The sequence below is a fragment of the Xiphophorus maculatus genome, chromosome 19, assembly GCF_002775205.1.
Source record: "Xiphophorus maculatus strain JP 163 A chromosome 19, X_maculatus-5.0-male, whole genome shotgun sequence".
Lineage (NCBI taxonomy): Eukaryota > Metazoa > Chordata > Actinopteri > Cyprinodontiformes > Poeciliidae > Xiphophorus > Xiphophorus maculatus.
In genome coordinates, this window is record NC_036461.1 from 5,042,418 (window position 1) to 5,061,480 (window position 19,063).

General features: G+C 36.9%; 1 protein-coding gene across 1 annotated transcript; it reads right to left on the reverse strand.

The window, feature by feature from the left end:
• Positions 1-3,715: 3,715 nt before the first annotated feature.
• Positions 3,716-14,714, reverse strand: LOC102224483 (prolactin-releasing peptide receptor-like). Its single transcript, XM_005801122.2, has 3 exons — positions 14,676-14,714; positions 11,007-11,890; positions 3,716-4,042 (listed from the first exon to the last, which is right to left on the reverse strand). The coding sequence occupies exons 2-3, from the start codon at positions 11,886-11,888 to the stop codon at positions 3,716-3,718; spliced, it is 1,209 nt and encodes a 402-aa protein (XP_005801179.1). The 5' UTR covers positions 11,889-11,890; positions 14,676-14,714.
• Between the last annotated feature and the right edge of the window lie 4,349 nt (positions 14,715-19,063).

Consider the following 19,063-nt stretch of genomic DNA (forward strand, 5'->3'; position numbering starts at 1 on the left):
TGCTGGGTGAATGGAAGAAAGCACAAAGTCACACCCATTCAGCATCATAGGCAGGGACTTTACTGCAGCTACACCTCGAATGAATCAAATGTTTGTAATGAGACACAGATGCTCATTCAAAAAGAGGTGTAAGGAAAAGGATGAGATTAAAATTAACTGAACACAAAAACATCCAATTGGCTTTTACATCGCATCTAAACATTTACAACATTTACATCACATCTAAATTTCTTCAAAATAATCTTTTAAGTCTAATCAGGACAAACTATTATCCCATGTAATTTGATGTTTTCCAATATCATTTTTAAAGGAGTTTCTTCCAAATTCTTCATATTTTTCTCATTTAGAAATTCCTGACAAAACTGTAAAAACACAAAATCTTACCAAGTATTTTTGGCCCTGAGTATAGTGCAAATACCTCAGTACACTTGAAAAAGACACATTTATAAGTAACTCTTTTGGAAAATATAGGAGATTCTTTTAACTTAATAACTCCTTAATGTTGATTAAAAACTAATTTGTTCTTTGGCAGATTATTTCACTTATAATCTGGAAAAATTGTATTGTTATAAGTTAAATAATCTGCCAATGTAACAAGCATTTTTTCATCATTATTAAGGAATTATTGACTTAAAAAGTTCCTATATCTTCCAAAAAAGTTATTTGTAAGTCAGTTTTGTCTTATTTCAAGAAACTAGACCAAAATTACTGCCGTGAATAAAATTAGATGAATGTATTAATCTCTTGAAGCTGCAATATGTAACTTTTATACATATATTTTTTAAGTTCATATTTTTACATATTTGCTGAAGCTATCTGTGTGTCATGATATTATAATACGAGAAAGCTAATCTATAACAAAATAAAACTCTAATTCCTTTGCCTTCTCCTTATGGTCCTGCTGTTATTTGAACAAATACACTGTCACGCATTCCTTTAGATATAAATCTAAACCATAAAACTCCTAAAGTGTACATTTTCAAGAATTGGTCATATAATACTTATATTTTATCCATTTGTTTGTTTAATTAACGTCAAAAGTACCATCTGAGAAGAAGCTGTCTAAAAACACACACAAACTAACATTGAAATACTTCAATCTGTTTGCATTGTAATTATTTAATTTAAAATATTCAATCTGCATTTTAAGTGGACCAAACTAAGTAGTAAAGACCTTCATTACAATGCTAAAGCTAGTTAGCATGCCAACGGGTGACGGTGGATAAGCAGTTTTCCTGCAGCGGTAAGTTGTTTCTTCGTGTGCATGTGGCTTCTTCTCACAGAACCAAAACATAACTGTTAGAGTAATTGGTCTCTCTAAATGGGTCTTAGGTGTGTATGTGTGTGTGCATAGTTGTTTGTCCAGTGTGTCTGTGCTATCATGGCGACCTGTACAGTTTGTACCCAGCCTCTCGCCTGATGGCTGCTGAAAACAACCACCACAAAACCCTCTAAGATGATGGATAGATGATCCATCATCTTACATGATGGATGGATGATCACCTTTTTGGATTTAGTTTTAGTTTACACTTTTCCATGGGTGGTTCTACAGTACACAGGAGTCAACGGGGGCATCACCCGGTATAACTGCCCGTCATTATGGCCCCTATACTGAAGAGATAACGTTAAGTATGATAATACACAGCTAAATAAATACATTATTTGACTTTGACATTGTTTTATTGGTCTTTAAAGGGGACGTATTATGCAAAATTCACACTTAGCTTGGTTTTGTACTTCCATTTGGGCCTCAACTGCTTCTCAAAACAATCCAAATGCTTAAAAAAAACCAGCCAGACGTTTTTAGGCAATAAGTTTATGTGTTTTAGTGTCAGAAAATTGCCAGTTTCAAAAACCTTCTGAATGTAAGGTCACAAATCAGCAAGCACTGCCCCTCACCTAGTGACCCCAGGGAAGCCCAGCCCGTCGCCTAGCAACCACAGAGAAGCCCAGCCCGTCACCTAGCAACCAAAGTAGAATTCTAGGGAATTTGGTCAGTTGGTTTTGCGTTCTTAAAGGAGTTCAAAATAGACAGAATCGACCAGGATGAAACTTCTTCATCTAAGACTGATTTTGTTTGTAAAATGTAATGAACATGTTCTTTATAGAACATTTAGTCGTAATTTGTCACCTTTAAGAGATCCCTGCCTCGTTTTCTATCAGAAGCAAAGTGTTTAACAGTAAAAGCAGAATAAGACGTATTAAAAAGTACTTAAATCATAAAATAGAAAACAACATAGAGTCAAAAGCCACTGAAAACAAGTTTGATTTTAAGAGACACAAACAGCAACTCTAATGGAGTCAGATGACTTGTTGTTAAAGGCAGCAGCCGATAGAAGAAAAAGTTTTTCTCTCTTTGAGAGAAACTCGCTCCAGCTTGTTACAGCTCAACAACTCTGAAATGTCTTGGGTCATGGCAGCTTCACATCTAAGGTCGGACAAACAGAGAAACTTTGCAGTCAAACAGCTTGTTTGGCTGCTAGTTTAATGTAAGAAAATAAGTTGAGAAACTCGTGTTTTTTTGTTTCAGGCTGTGACTCAGCAGTGAAGTTTGAACAAAACTCAAACATTAAAGCAGAACTACAGAGTTTGATGGCACCAGAACACAAATTGTAGTAACTTTGTAGTATATTTTGCTTTGTAGAACTAGTATTTACTTCAAAAAAACCCAAGTGACACTACAAACTATACTTATCTGGCTTATTCAGTGCTTTATAATTATAGAAGACATAATGTCCTCATCTCAGCTGACATTTTAAACACACTAAAAATTTTACACACGCAACAAATGTCACATCTGCAGCTGAATTGATTGTACTGAAGTCTGACATGAATTCATTCATTCAGTCTGTGCTGCAAATAAAACTACTATGATTTTCTTTAATTTCCACAACCCAAATTTTATTTGATCAAATTATCTTCATTTTCAAAATTCACAAATCTGCACATAACTTTGTATTTTTGTCCATCTGGTGACATTATTTTAAAATACAACGATCAGTTACTCTGTACTCAAGTAACTTTTTAACCAAATATTTTTTTACTCTTGAATATTTTTTTGACTGTCACTTTTTTACTTGACTAAAAATATGTTAAAGTTGTGCTAATCAAGTAAAATGTTTGGGTCATCAGCGGTTTTGACCTTTGACCCCTTCTATATGACTATATAGGGATCATATAGTCTGACAAATGTTTTTTTAAAAATATTAGGTAGTAATCAAGTGTGACTTCTGAAATTAAAAACAAAAAAGTAATCACAGTCAAGTGTAGATTTAACAAGGTTTTTATTATTTCCGTAAGTAAAAAGTTTGCTCAGGTTATTTCTGTCTGATATTAAAGTTTGTTTAATGATCTGAAAATACTTTTCCACGTCACATAAACATTAAAATGTGCACAAACAGCAATGAAAAACAAGAATACAAGATAAGGAAACTTACAGCAAAGAGCAGCATAAATAAACTGGTCAGCATGTACATAATTTCTAAAATAGCTACGTTATCACAGTGATAAGATTATTTTACTACTGATTTATTTGTACAAAGAGTAATGTGAGAATCTTAATATTCTGTATTTAAAGTGTGCTTTAGATTTATTTGTTTCACCTTTTGTTAGTGAGAATAAAAGTTTACACCCTCCATCTCACCTGCTTTTAAAGATGTTTGTAGAGTTGATGTGAAAATCTTTATTACACATTTTGCGACAAAAACATCGCGGCTCAGATGTAGTTTTCTTTTGGAACGAGGTCGTTCAGGACAACGGCAGGTAAATCCGCCACGGTGGTGAAGGTGTTGAGGCGCGGCATTCTGTGAGACGTCGTCAGCACGCTCGACCCCTGACCTCCGTGCTTCTCTGTTCCTCTCCTGCGAGTCAGGGGGTTGAGACAGAGGTAGGACAGGAATTTATTGTGCAACGAAGCGTAAATGAAGGGGTTGTAGCACGCCGAGCTCATGGCGAGCAGGTGAGCAGACACCTGGATGACGTTAATGTAATTCTTCCCCAGTATGGAGAAGTCTGTGTCCAGGTCACGGATAAGGTTCACCACCTGGAAAATAAGGCGTGTTATTGAGAGGCAAGGAACTGTAATATTTCAGAAATATGCAGTGCAACATAGAACACAAATCAACCCCTTGTAGCATGACCCAATCTGTTTTTGACCAAGGTCTGCATGCAAAGTTTCTTTCATTGTGTGAATTAAATACACTGAAACATCTCAAATGCGCAGAACAGCAGCCAGGGACATGGTAGTGTTTGTTTTTAGGAAGATTTCACACCAATCTTGTTTAGTCTGCTTCAGTCTCACTTACCTAAAGTCTGGTTTGTTTGGGGAAGTGTGAATACGCCATCAAACTCTGATGCCGAGCAAAAAGGTGAAACCTCAGTTTTGCTTTGGTTGAAGTGAAACCTGCTGCGGTTTGAATGAGTGTCTTAGCGCCAAGCGAACCAAAGACCGCTCCAAAATCAGAAGGTGGGCTAGTGTGCAAGGCATTCTGGGTAAATGAAATTAAAACAAGTTTATAACCTGTGGGAGAAATGGGTTGACGTCTTTTACCAAAGACAAAAGAGAAATCCTACAACTGATAAAATCTGTTATTTTGCTACTTAACTACTTCTGCACACTTCATGCTACATCAACCGTTCAACTTTCACCATATTCTGCTCATTCAGGACCTTATGTCTATGTCTTTTGGTATTGACATCATATACAATTTATAAAATAATCAGGTTTTTGTTATCATCTTGAGCCCCATTGAAATGAATGGGGCTCATTCATTATAAGTTGAGAAACTCATCCTATATTTCTGAAAAATGATGCTAAAAACTTTACGATTGTCCCAGCTAACTAATTCAGTGTACTTTTAGATTTTAACACCATTAAAACTATAAAATGTGGTCATATCCTCCAATACTTCTGTTTATTTCAGGTTTTCCAGATCTTTTACAGATTTCGTGAAATCCCTATTTAAGGTTTTGCTTGCAGTATGAACAGTCTTCAGAAAAACAAAAGAAACCACTGGCCCATGAGAGCTAAATCTAAAGCCAGCTCCAACCCCTCCTTCAAACCCTAATGTCACCATTTCCAACTGTAGCCCAGGGTAAAATCTGCCCTTTCGCCCGCCTTTGCTGCTCCAGATGCAGCATCATTGGTCAGAATGACAGCTAGTCATGGAGTGGAAATAGAGGCCTGCTCCAGCTTTCCCAGTCAGGTGTGAGGGGGAGAGCTAGCTGCTACAGATTTGTGCTTCCAAACAACTAATTCAATGCTTTGTTAGTTATGCACTTTAAAAATATTATTTAGATCTGAACAACCAGTGAGCTTGGAGCCATGAAGTTTGTCTTGCACTGAACTGCAAATGGAATTGGTGAGTGGTGAACAAAATGTTTGTTGTTTAGCATGATGGCTTTTGTAGCCAATGCTAATTGCTGGCTGGCATCTGCAGCTAATTATTACCCTTTTAGCTTATTAAACTCAATATGAGTTTAATATAATGGGTTAAATTAGGTATCTCTATTTTTGTCTTAAAGACACACAGATTTGTTGACATAATTGCATTTGATTTATGTACATGACCGTTGAAAAGAGTCTAGTTAACCAGCAGTCTGGTAATTTACTGGTCCTGTTTATTTTAATGCAGGCCAGGTGACCCTTTAGGGCTCAAGGTTGGCGAGTTTTTGACATCTGACTGGGAGCCAGCGGACCTGTAGGTTCCTCTACTGGTCTGGTAGGAGGTTGTGATGGTCTGCACTTGTTTTCCCTCCATCTCACCATACAGACACACAAACCACTATTCATCTCTTCTCCGTTGACAACAGACTGCACTTGGACATTTTTCCCTCAAATTTCTGGGCTTACAAACCCATGGACCTTTCAAATGTGTGCCAGTTGGACACTGTGCTGACCAGTGATGATTAATGGGGAAGTTTAGGACTGTTGTTGCACAGTTTGTGCACATTCATTCGGAAGATTTACTGCAGTACTGTGTATATGATTGTATTTATTTTTTTGTGTTTTTGTGGTGTTCACTTTAATTCTTTCTTTAATATACACGGTATTGAAAGCAATTATTCTTTTGCATTGTTTTTTTATTCAATTACTGACTTCAGCTCCAGGAATCATTCCAAAGTTTTCTGGTTTTATGTGTCATCTAGTCCCTTAGTAAACTAAACAGTGCTACACAAACCTCCTTCACAGGCTGTGATGCAATCCTGCATGTACAGTATATACAGTTTAGTCCATTTAGCTTATATTGTATTTATTGCTCAAAGCATTTTTTTTTTTTTTTAGCATTTTCAAACATCCGGTATTAATTTTTGCGTTTCTGCAGAAGACAGTCTATCTTTAGTATTTCAGCTAGTTTTCGTTTTTATCTCATTTAACTTATAAACTGTGACCTTACAGTTTAGCTTTGTAAACAGTGTTATGCATGAATTTCTAATTCTTTTTGGCTGGAATTTTGTTTGTATTTTGCAGGTTTGTACTGTATTCTCCTGTTTCGGTCTATTTCTTTTCTGAAAGTCTTCTGCAATCGACTTCAAATGGTTCTGCAATTTTCACTAAAAGTATTCAGTTACAGCATTCACAATGCAGAATTTTTAGTTTTTGTTTACATTTTGTGAAGAAGGAAGTTGCTCTCAGTGTCTTTAGAGATTTTTGTGTCGTTTCCTATTGTGGTTCTTGGTGCAGCGCCTCCACAGGCGAGGAGGGGAACAGGTTTTGGTTCATTTGACTGCAGTGTGAAAGTGAAGGGCAGCAGCTGAAAATGTAACAAATGTTGTGACTATCAGGTGAAATCACAGCAGTCTCTGATTGGCTGCTTCCCAAAGGTGATAAAGTTTGAATTAATGGTATTCATAATCTATGAAATGTTTGGATTATTGATTTTAAACCCACTTAAAGGATTTAAGTGGGATTTTAAACCCTCTTAAGGTGGGTTCAAAGTGGATTTTAAAGGGGGTTTAAAATCCACTTTGTACCCACTTTAAGTGGGTTTAAAATCCCCACTTTAAGTGGGTTTACCTTTACCTAATTTGTTGATCACTTTTGATTTCCGTCTCTGGCTTTTGCCTTACAGACCATCCATTACATTATTGACTTTTCGTCAGACCGTTGTGTTGGTTTTCCACTTTGCAGCAAGATTTGTTGTGGCCTCTTGCACCAAACTGTCTTTAGTAAATTCATTAAACCTGTAAAGTGGAAGGTGGGCTCATGTCTTTGTTAGCCAACACAACCCACAGATCTTTGACTTGATTAATATGCAATAAATTTGGATGACAAGACCAAACTTCACACAGGAAGTCGATAAACTTCCCCATCGCCACATGCCTAATAGGATTGAATTTGAGGCAATATATTTGGATTGCTTTGGATAATATGATTCCATATTACCAGTTAAAAATTTGCAAAGAAGTTTCTTACCATTGCATATTGACTCTGCATCAATAAAAGTGCCTGAATGTGGTGAAGTTTAACAGTTTCCACGGTTTTGTAGCTGCAATTTGTCATTGTTTAAGCTGTGTCAAAGAAACAGCAGAGTGCAGCTCAAAGTGTTATATAACTGCTGACTTGCTATTTTTTCCCCATGTTTTCCCATTACAAGATCTGTATGTGCAGACAATGCACTGAAAGCCATGACTAGTAAAACTAGGCCGCCTTCGTTTTTAAGCTGGGGTCCATTTTTAGAGCTTTCAGGCCCGTTGGCGGTGCTTCTGATGTGCGCTGCTACGTGGTTTTTGGATGTGTATGACCGATGTTTCATTATTCATGGCATCCACAAATAACCTAAACATTTTGAGCAGCAGCTGTTCTTCTTATAGATCAGAAAATAATCATTTATAATAAATAATAAGAACTTGTTGGCAACCACATGCAAAAACTCAAGTGTTTTTAGTCTAGTTTGTAAAGCACTTGAAATAAGACAAAACTAACTTATAAGTAAATTTTCAGCAAGATATGAGAGCTTATTTTAAGTAAATAATTCCTTAATATTGAGGTAAAATGACTAGTTCTATTGATGGAAAAATGTTTTGTTATAAGTGAAATGATCTCCCAGTGGAACTAGTTATTTTTTCATCAATATTAAAGAATTATTTACTTAAAATAGACTGCTATATCTTGCTGAAAAGTTACTTGTAAACTAGTTTTGTCTAATTTTAAGTTTACAAAGATATTTCACTAGAGATTAGACCAAAAATACTTGGTAAAAGTTTGTGTTTTTGCAGTGCATGATGATTCACTTACCTTCCTCCAACTCCTTTATTTACTTTTGATAAATAATTGAGCTAATAATGGAGCTAAAGAAATAATGCTCTTAACTTAAATATATGTAGGGAGAGCTGTCGTCCTCAAATTCTCCTTTAACTGCTTTTCTTTAGGTCACTTCAAAATATCCTTGTAGAATGGCAGGTCTAGTCAAAGCAACAACTTATTCCTGAAGAAGGTAGTCAAAGAAATCCAGGTTTTTTATAATCAAGTTGTCAATCATAAATGGCACTGAAACCAGAACTTTTAAATGATAATCAAAAAATGTCCATACATTTTAATATTGATAATCAATGCTTTAAAACATTGAATTTGAACCTGTCTTTTACTCTGTGAAATGATCACATGATTAAAACGGTTGACATATGAAACAGCCTGCGCCTAAAGGCAATTTTATATTTTAGATAAAGTTGCTCTGACATAGATCTGGACAATAAATCGACAATAATATGTATTGCGATTTACATGTGATCAATTTTAATAGATAATACAAATGATAGAATGTTCAATGTATAGAATATACACTGAACTAGAATCCAGAACTGCACTGCATTCTGGGAGATGTAGGCAGAGCACCAACTAACTCTCTCACTCTTTGGTTACCTAGCAACTCTCTCACTCTTTGGTTGCCTAGCAACAACTTGTTGAGTAACTTGTGGAGAAACAGTTTAAGGTTTTGCCACACTGCTTAAAAATAAAACAAAAAAATGTTGATTGAAAACTGTGGATAAAGCAGTCAGACCACAAGTTTGGCAGTATCTCACATATTTAAAATAAAAACTAATCAATTATTATCAAAATCAACAATTATTGATTGACACTCTAATATATTGAACGTTTATCAGCCGTATTGTCCAGCCTTACTCTGACATCGAACAGAGGTGTTTTAGGAGGAATAATATAATTCGCGTATCATTTATGTATTGGGTGGTGACGTAGATCTTGTTACTCCTGATCTGCTTGTTTTTTTTTTTTGTTTGTTTTCCTAAATGTATTTTTGAATCATCCATGGTATGATGTTAACTTATTTTTGTATAAAGTTGCCCAAGATTCCAGTTTATTTGTTCCTCAAATCTTAATCATAAGCTGAAAGTCAGCCATTTTCTTTAGACATGTTTCTTCTTCATGTTCCAATTGCTTCCACCAGTGAACCAAGCCACATTGGTCTCCCTGAATTACCCTTTGTGTGTGTGTGTGTGTGTGTGTGTGTGTGTGTGTGTGTGTGTGTGTGTGTGTGTGTGTGTGTGTGTGTGTGTGTGTGTGTGTGTGTGTGTGTGTGTGTGTGTGTGTGTGTGTGTGTGTGTGTGTGTGTGTGTGCATGGTTATTTTTGGTGTAGAATACCAACCGGTCCAGCGTTTACTCTTCCTCTTGTTCATTTATTGCTGGAAATAGGCACCAGCTCCCCTGGTGACCCTTCAACAATAAGCAGCAAAAAAAATAAATGGATGGAATCTGGTTTTATTGGCTCTAGAACTGCAGGTTCAGACATAAAATGGGCTTTAATCTGATTCCCTAACTCTCAAGAGATTCCCCTTTTCTACTCAGAATGTCAATCAGCGTGATGCTTTATTCCAGGGTATCTGCAGGTTTCAGCAACTCAAATTTAAGACTTTTAAAGACCACTACGAATTAAACGTAAGACCAGTATCACAACAGAAACCTATAGAAGAAAATTGCATATTAATAGTATTAACCACTATAATATCGAGCTTATTTGAACAGAATGCATCTCGCTTTTCATTGGTTGGCAACAGAAGTGAGCCAGAAGCAAAAACAAACAAACATCCAGTAAACTGATGATAAATTTGCTTACATACCCATGACAGATGCAAAAACGTAGCTAGCTAACAAGGGAATATTAGCAGCTAGCTAGCTGTAGCCTCAGCTGCCTAAAGTCGCAGAACGCAACCAAGGTTTTTGCGCACAACTCAAGCTTTTGCCTGACGGAGAAGTCATTCAAAGAAAATATGTAAGGCCTCTGATTAAGGTATTTAAGGCCAATTTACATTTTTTAAATGAATTTAAGAGATTTTTAGGCCATAATTTAAGATACATTAATTTGAAGGGACATTCATTTTGCACAGTTTTGTACTTCCATTTGGTTCTAAGCAGCTTTTAAAAACAGCCCAGTCGCTTAAAAACACACACACTCACAGCTGTTTTATGGCAAAAAGTTAAAGTTTTTTGGTGCCTGGAAAATGTGCAATTTCAAAAGCCTCCCGAGTGTTGAGTTACGCCATCACCTAGCAATCCCGGCTGAGCCTAGCCCGTCACCTAGCAACCCAAGCAGAGCTCCAGGACATTTGGTCAGCTGGTTTTACCACTGTATACGCTGTACAATGGCTGCTGGAAAAGACAAGGGTTTTGTTGTTGACTTACCTTACCATCCAGAAACAACTTGCTGCATTCTTGTTGGTTGCGCAGGAGGCTCCACTTCTGCTTTTCAAAGATGTACTGGTGTATAATTGTGCATTTTTTGCAGCCATTTTCAGGAGCGAGTGTAAATGTTAAGTTAGGGGCCAGCAGAAGTTAATTTGGAGGATGAAAAGTGACAGAGACCCTAAAATATCTCATTCTGAACTGACCAGACTAAATGTCATTACCTCAGAATGATTTTGTGCAACAAATGTGAACATGAACATGTTTTCTATACACCTATCGCATCCGATCCAAGGAATCATAATAGGTCACCTTTAAGGCTTTTTAAAACTTATTAAGGATATGCAGACAGCCTGTACTCATGTTTACCTGCAAGGGGAGCCAGGAGAAGGCAAAGCAGAGAACAGAAACCAGCAGCAGACAGAAGGTCTTCCACCGCCGTCTACTCCAGGCGGCCCGTGCGCACCTCAGCTCGGGACATGCTGTCAAACTGGACGTGGTCCTCCGCTTCAGGTGGCAGGATATAGCACAGTAGGAAATGGACACAGCAGCCAGCGGGACAAAGTAGGAAAAGAAGAGGATGAAACACGAGTAAATGAGTCTGCCTTGTTCCTGTCCATCCCAAAACTCTTCGCAGATTGCCATGTCCAGGCCCGCAGTGTGCAGGTCCAGGTAAACCGTGTGAAGCGCAGTCGGGGTGGATAGCGCCAAAGAGGACAACCAGATCAGCATCACCAGGAAGCAACAGAACTGGCATCCCGCTCTCTTGCGAATGGGATACGCTACAACGATATAACGATCCACCGCGATGGCCATGAGGGACAGAACCGCTGCGTAAACGGTGGTGGACTGCATCACGGTCACAAAGTGACACATGTGGTACCCAAACACCCAGCCGCGCCTGTCAAAGGCGTAGGAGGCCGTCAAAGGGACGCAGAAGACGCACATCACCAGGTCGACGAGCGCCAAGTTACTGATGAGGAAGTTAGTGGTGTTGTGTCTCTTTTTGTTGTACCAGATGAGGAAGAGGAGGAGGAGGTTCCCGGAGCAGGCGATCAGAACCACGACAGAGTAGAGCGGGATGAAGAGGAGCTTCAGGCTGAACAGCAGGTCGAAGCCGGAAAACGTGGGGACCGGAAACAGAGAGGGGTGGAAGAGGAGGTGGGAGGAGTTACAGCAGGAGGATGAAGAGTCAGAGGCCGGGGTTGAGGAGTACACTCTGGAGAAATTCATCGCTTTCTCCCAGTCCATGTCTGCAGAAACGAAGATGGAGATGATCAGGTTGACATTCAAAAAGACACTGAGACTCACTCCTCCGATCCGATACTCATATCTGTATCGTCCCAATACTGAAAAATATTCTAGATTGGGTATCGGTGACAATGTTTCCAGTTCATATGCTTTGTATTCTGAGCACCATCTTGCTTTATTATTTATTTTACATTATATTTACAATTCATGATTAAACTATCTGAACTATTTGAAAGGTTTGTTGCAGTCTATTTTTGTCAGTTTTATTATTTTATACTCCAAAATTAACTGATTGAGCAAATTAAAATTATTTTTTGCATATCTTACCAGGATTGTGAAGCTATTGGTGCATTTAAGTGTGCTGTACTGTTTTTAATTCAGTACATTTGTCTCTTTTATTTGAATGTGACTTAACAATTGGGAGGTTTTTAACGAAAAGTTTTCAGTCAGTTCAGAACTGTTTTCCTGTATTGGAAAGATACCAGCCGAAACTAAACCTTAGATATTGGTATCAGTATTTGTATCGGAAGTGAAAAAAAACAGAAAACGTGCAACTTCTAGATTCAAACACACAAAATGATAAAGAGTATTTGTGGTGTAGTTTTAAGTAAAAATTTCTTAATACACTTGAAATAAGACAAAAACGTACAAGTAACTTTTTAGCAAGATATAGGAGTTGTCAATAATTTCTTAATATTGATGAAAATGTTCTAGTTTAACAATTAGGTTATATCACATTTTTCCAATGTTATAAGTGAAATAATTTGAAAGTGATACTAGTATTTTTTAAAAATCAATATTAAGAAATTATTTACTTCAAAAAAGCTCCATTATCTTGCTAAAAAGTTACTTGTAAGTGTGTTCTGTTGTATTTCAAGTGTTTTAAAGATACTTACACAAGAAAATAGACCAAAAATACGGAAACTTTTGTGTTTTTCCAGAGTAATTTAAATATTTCATGCTATGGTTGAACATTTCTATACAACTTTATGATTTCAGTTTATTAAAAAATTATTTATTTTTTGGCCTACAAAGTTTGGACACTTAGTGAGATGACTCACATTAGAGCAGAACAATCAGCGGCCACTTCAGAGCTCTCCATCAGGCTCATTAAAGAAGCTTCAGCGAGGCTTTTTGTCCCCGTCAACAAACCCAACACTTCTTAATTTTCAGCTTTTATTCTCCGAGCCTCTCTAAATCTGATGCATCGGGTATTCATGAGAAGACTAGATGATGTGTTCAGCACACATGAACCACGGTGAGCATATGCTCAAACATCTTTACCTGATATGAAATGAAATACTCATCAGCCTATGCAGACGAAACCGAATTTATGTTAAAACGGCTTGCCATAATCAGCCGGCTGTATTGACACTTTGCACGTGACGTCACTCTCTTCGAAACTCGGCCCGCTCCGCCATGACGGACGTCAAAACAACCTATGGGCTCCTGTAAAGTTTGTCGAAAAACGCACATGTGGTGGCCTGGTATCGCTTTTATTAAGTTGATTTCGCAGTAAAACGTGGTCACAGGGTGCTACGCGGTCGGCCGCACAAACAGGCAAGGATACAAACCAAACTTGTCATTTTATTGTATAACTTTGAGGAGCGATGGATAGCAGCCGTCAACCATAATGACTGGCTACTCGGTGTAACCGCAGATTTGCAGCGAACACTTTACAAGGTAAGATTAACGTTCATATACTTTAGAAGTAAATATGATTAGAAAGATATGAAATATTGAATTATGGCGAAGGTACGTGTCTAACCATCAGTAACCATGGTTACTGTGCCGCACCGTCATAAAGCCTAGCATGTACGGAAATAAACTGGTTAGCATCTCGTCTTCTGTACGTTTTTAAGGCAGCTCCGGTGTCAGGAGAACCGCCGTTTATGACGTAGTGACATAAATAATGTGCTGTGAATTCAGGCAAAGTCGGTAATTTGATCAATACGTCAGGAGGGAGGAGATATGGGCCGGTTTTTAAGCTAGCTGTTTCCAACTTTTGTAAATACCGCCGTCTGTGAGCCCCAACCGGGTTTGTTACGTTCACAGATCAATTTCTTTGACTCAAACAAGTAAAACTCATTAATAAACTGGCAAAAACAACTTGGGAAAACAACTTAAGTCGTTTAGTTCAATACTCCCGATCTTCATTTCCGACGTCCATCATGGCGGCTAGAATGACGTAGTTGCAAAAGGTCAATATCATCAGATATTAAACAAAAAAAGTCAAGAAGGAGGACTTGATTTGCGGCTTATAAAAAAAGATTAAAAACACTAAATTATTGAACATAATTCAGCCTTTCAGATCAGAAAAAGATTAAATAAACAGTAGCAGGATTCACACTGTTACACTGGAAGTGGATGCAGAACAATCTGTCTCTCTTTGTGTCAGTTTTGTGATTGAAAAGGGAACAAGTAGCAGGCGTCAAGCACACAATCAGAAGAAATCCTGTCTGAGATGCTGAGTCCCAGGTAGCAGCGCTGCAAAAAGAGGCAACGCCTCATTACGTGTTCAACGCACTGTAGCGCAGGAATAAGTCCATCATAATGAGCCTGGATACTGCATGTCTTTATTCTGTCTCAAACTACCAAATTATTCCCAAAATAATCCTAATCAAGACTTATAATTTATATTTATATTGTCTTCGTTTAAAGCTGCAACATAAATTAATGCAATTCTGACTTTAAATTAGTTTTAAGTCAACTATTCTGATGAAGGCAACATACTGCAGGTATTTTACTATGTTTTGTCGGTGAAGTTCATATTAGAGGAAAAAGTACCTGCTAGTCCGTAGGCTCAGCACCTGTTGGCGTCTTCTTTCTTGCAGAGTCCTGCTGTTGTGCAGAATTTCCTCCTCTGTGCTTTGAAATAAAGATGTGAGCTTGCTCTCTCTCTTTGTCAGTGGGCTTCACACACACACACACACACACACACACACACACACACACACACACACACACACACACACACACACACACACACACACACACACACACACACAGAGACCACTCAGTATGTGATTGTGCGTGAGTCATCTCCACTATGATGGGGGGGAAAACAGTCTGTTGTAAATGTTCTTCAGGAAGTCTGATATCCTGGATAGAAATCTCTTAATTTAAAAAGGACGAGCGTAATTACCTCCAGACGATCCAGTCGGTGTATCAGAGATTAGCTGTGGTCACTTTGAATTTGCTTTAATTCCTCCATATTACCCAGTCCTGTTAGACATGCCTTATTCAACGTTGTTAAAATTACATCACAAATTTTCTTCCAGCGGTTGCTTTTTATAATACTTGTATCGGATAATTAAACATTCAAATCTAAATAAAGTTCAAACACTAAGAATACATACATGTACTTTTTATTTAGGTACAATGAAATTATTTTTAAAGATGTATGAGGTACTAGCTGCATGGTAATGACCTATTTATTTAATTTAAAGGGGACAAATTATGCAAAATTCTCATTTTGCTCTTTTTTGTTTCCCTTTATGGTCTCTGCTGCTTCTAAAGATAGTCTAAGTGCTTGGCAATAAGTAATAAAACCTCCCATTGTTAAGTCACGTTCAACTGGCACTGCTCTGTTACCTAGCAACCCCAGAAGCCTAGCCTGTCAGCTAGCAACTCAAGCTGAGCTCCAGTACGTTTGGTCAGCTGGTTTTATTGCTGCATGTGCTGTACAATGGCTGCTGGAAAAGACACGTGTTTTTGTTGTTGACTTGCCAACCAGAAAACACTTGCTGCATTCTTGTTGGTTGTGCAGGAGGCTCTACTAGTGCTTTTCAAAGATGTACAGTTGTATAATTACGCATCTGTTTGCAGCCATTTTCATTTGTGAGTGTAAAGATTGAGTTTTGTGGGCATGGCCAGCAGCAGCTTATTTGGATTTAAAGTGACAAGACACCCTAAAACAGCTCAGAATTGTCAGAACTGACCAGACTAAAATCTCATTATTTAAGAGTGACGTTCTGCAAAAAATTAAATGAACACGTTTTATTCATATTTTAGCAGTTTAATGGGTTTTATCTATGCATTCTGGCACATTCCGGTCCTTTGAGAACATTAATGATTTTGATGTGGCCCAAAATGAAAAAGAGTTTGACATCCCTGATCTAAAACATTTAAATGTGAGAAAAATAAGCAAAATTTTTCCAGAGAAAAATTACTTTTTCACAGCTCTATTGGCGGGAACACCAGATCTTGACTTCCTGGAATCATGATCGAATGGCGTCACATCTCCTGCAGTGAGGTGCATCAGAAACAACAACAGCAAAAAAAAAACCCCACTTGTTTGCTGAAGAGACGAGCTGATTAAACCATGAGGAGACAAACTGGACGTCTCAGTAGCCAGTAACACATTAAACTTTCATAATAATGACTTGGCAATCATGACCTTATTTGTTTGGGTCTTTAAAGTCAGCCTGACACTGACTGTCAAAAACAACCCAGAATTCATTACTGGTCAGCTCTGTTCATGTAGAGCGAAGGATTATTCGAGCCAGAATAATCTTATTTTTTACGCAATTTTCTCCCACAATCTTCTAAATAAGAAAATCTTTATGATCTCATCTAGATTGTGTTAAAATACATGCATGGACAAAGTTATTAATGATGGAAAAACTCATACTGGTCACTAAAATAAATTAATTTGTTTGTTTTAAATTATTCTGTTGAACCACATTTCAAAATCAATTTCACTGATTAATTTTCAGTACATTTCAGTTTTAATGTGTTTCAGTGACCAAAAAACTTCGAGTTCCACTTGCAGATTATTTCACTTATAACACAACATTTTTCCTAAGTTATAAATTAAATAACCCACCAGTGAAACTAGTACTTTTTCATCAATATTAATGAATTATTTACTTTAGAAAAGCTCATATAACTCACTGTTAATTTAGTCTCTTTTTTTTCATTTGAAGTGTAATAAGATATTTGCTCTAGAAACTAGATGTAAAATATTTGTATTTTAGGTCTAATTTTAAAATTTTATCTCAGTACACTTGAAATAAGACAAAACTAACATAAATGTGTCTTTTAATCAAGACACAGCAGCTGGTTTTAAATAAATAATTCCCTATTACTTATTTTAAAAGGTATTAGTTCCACTGGCGGATTATTTTACTTATAACACAATATTTTCCCCTTTTTATAAGTGAAACAATCCACCAGAACATTTTCATCAATATTGAAGACCTATTTACTTAGAAAAAGCTCCTATTACTCACTGAAAGGTTACTTGTAAGTTAGTTTATTTGAAGTGTACTAATATATTAGAACTAGAAACTAGACAAAAAAAAACTTACAACCAGGTTGTGATAAGCAGCATAAAATTTAAATATTTGTCAGTTTCTGACTATAAATGTTTGATTTCATTACGTTTTTAAATGTTGGGTTCTTTCCCAATGCTGCAGTTGGATTTACTGAGGATTTTTCTGTCTGCAGGAGTTTTTTCACCTGATTCATCTGAGAGTCATTTCTGTGGAGTTATTAGACTGCTGAGCAGACAAATTCTCCAAGAAAGCCAAGTGGCCGATTCATCTCCTGTGTGATGAGTTCCTTGTGCAGAATATAACGTTTTCTTGCTCCAGCATCCTCAGAGTGTGACTGTCAGCAGCTAGCCTCAGGTCCAACATGTGACGGCCACAGCTGTGGGTTCTGGGTTTTTACCTTCTTATTGTCCAACCGGAGCGTTGCCACATGCAGGGAAGGCAACCTCACATGTGTTCACCCATTGTGTCCAGATATAAGTGGACACAATGGATATGGAGCTCTTTTTGAGAAAATGTTGGTTCTCTCAATCAGGAAATCAGGTGGGACTCATGGCAGACCTCCTGGATAGACTCTTTCATAAATTTTGAATATACAGCTATTAAATATTCATTTATTTATCAAGATCTGTTTGCATTTTGATTTCAAATCTGATTTAATATTTATGTCTGACTTAGGTTAATTTCCTTGTTTATGCCAAACATGAAAAATAATTTCATTTCAGACTCATATTTCCAAAGAACATTATCCTGGTCTTTGTTGATACTTTCTGTAGCAAATAAAAGTAAAAGGTAGCCATCCAAAAAGTTATTAAAGTGAGAGTAAAAGAGTATTTTTGAAAAAGTCTACTCAGTATTTGTATTGTATTTTAAGGACCAAAATGACAATAATTCATGAGTAGCAAAAAAGAAAATGTTTCCAAATCAGTTTCTTTCAATAGAAAAGTTATGAAACTTTAAAACTGCAGGTGTGTGTCTGGTGAATTTTAGGTTAAAACATGTTTGTATTTCGTTCTGTGGGTAGAAAACAGAAATTTTACTCAAGTAAGAGTAAGAATATTTCATAATTAAATTACTCTAGTAAAAGTAAAAAGTCCAGTGGAGTAAAAATCCTCCATTGTTTCAAAAACGTTACTCAGGTAAATGTAATTGAGTAACTGTAACGAGTTCCTTCCCAACTCTGGTCACGTCATTATGTCACTATGGAGACAGTTAAAGACACAAATCATAACATTTAGATTCCCTAATTGTCAGGATTTTCCTGTTCTCTTTAGCTGTGTTTCCATTACAATGTGTGCAAAACTTTGTCAATATTCCTCTAATATCTAAAAAAAAAAAACACACAATTTTGCAATTGTGGTGTTTTCGTTAAATAAGAAATGTAATAAAAATCACATGTGAATAAGCTTCTTAATGCGATAAGTCATTAAAAAAAACTGGCTAACCTACTATAAGATTCTGGAGCTCCTCTTGGGTTGCTAGGTGACCGTTTGGGGTTGCTAGGTAACGGTACAGTGCGACTCAACAACCAGGAGGTTTTTGAAATGGCTCATTTTCCAGACACCAAAAACCATCTGGCTGGCTAGTTGTTTTTAAGTGCTTTGGCAGTTGTTGTTTGTTTATTTGTTTTGTTTTTCTATTTTTAATAGAAATTTATTTAGCATCAAAGTACAAAATACATGGTGCGGTACGTTACATTAATGAAAAAACAAACAAAGAGAAACAGAATATATTGTGTTTTAATGAATTAATATTATTAACTGTGTGTGTGCGTGTGTGTTTTTAAAAATCTGTTGAGATCCAAGTGGAAGTATAAAAATGGAAAAAAGTAAATTAGTTTCCAGAACTTGGTTTTCTTCTCTACTGTTCTGCCGGTGTAACAATCCCTTTAAACAGACT

Bases quoted from the DNA above. Each gene is read 5' to 3' on its own strand.
- LOC102224483 (XM_005801122.2), bottom strand. From the start codon at position 11,888: ATGGACTGGGAGAAAGCGATGAATTTCTCCAGAGTGTACTCCTCAACC. The intron at 4,043-11,006 runs GTAAACATGAGT...CTTATTTTCCAG, and splicing joins TCTCCTGGCTCCCCTTGCAG to GTGGTGAACCTTATCCGTGA.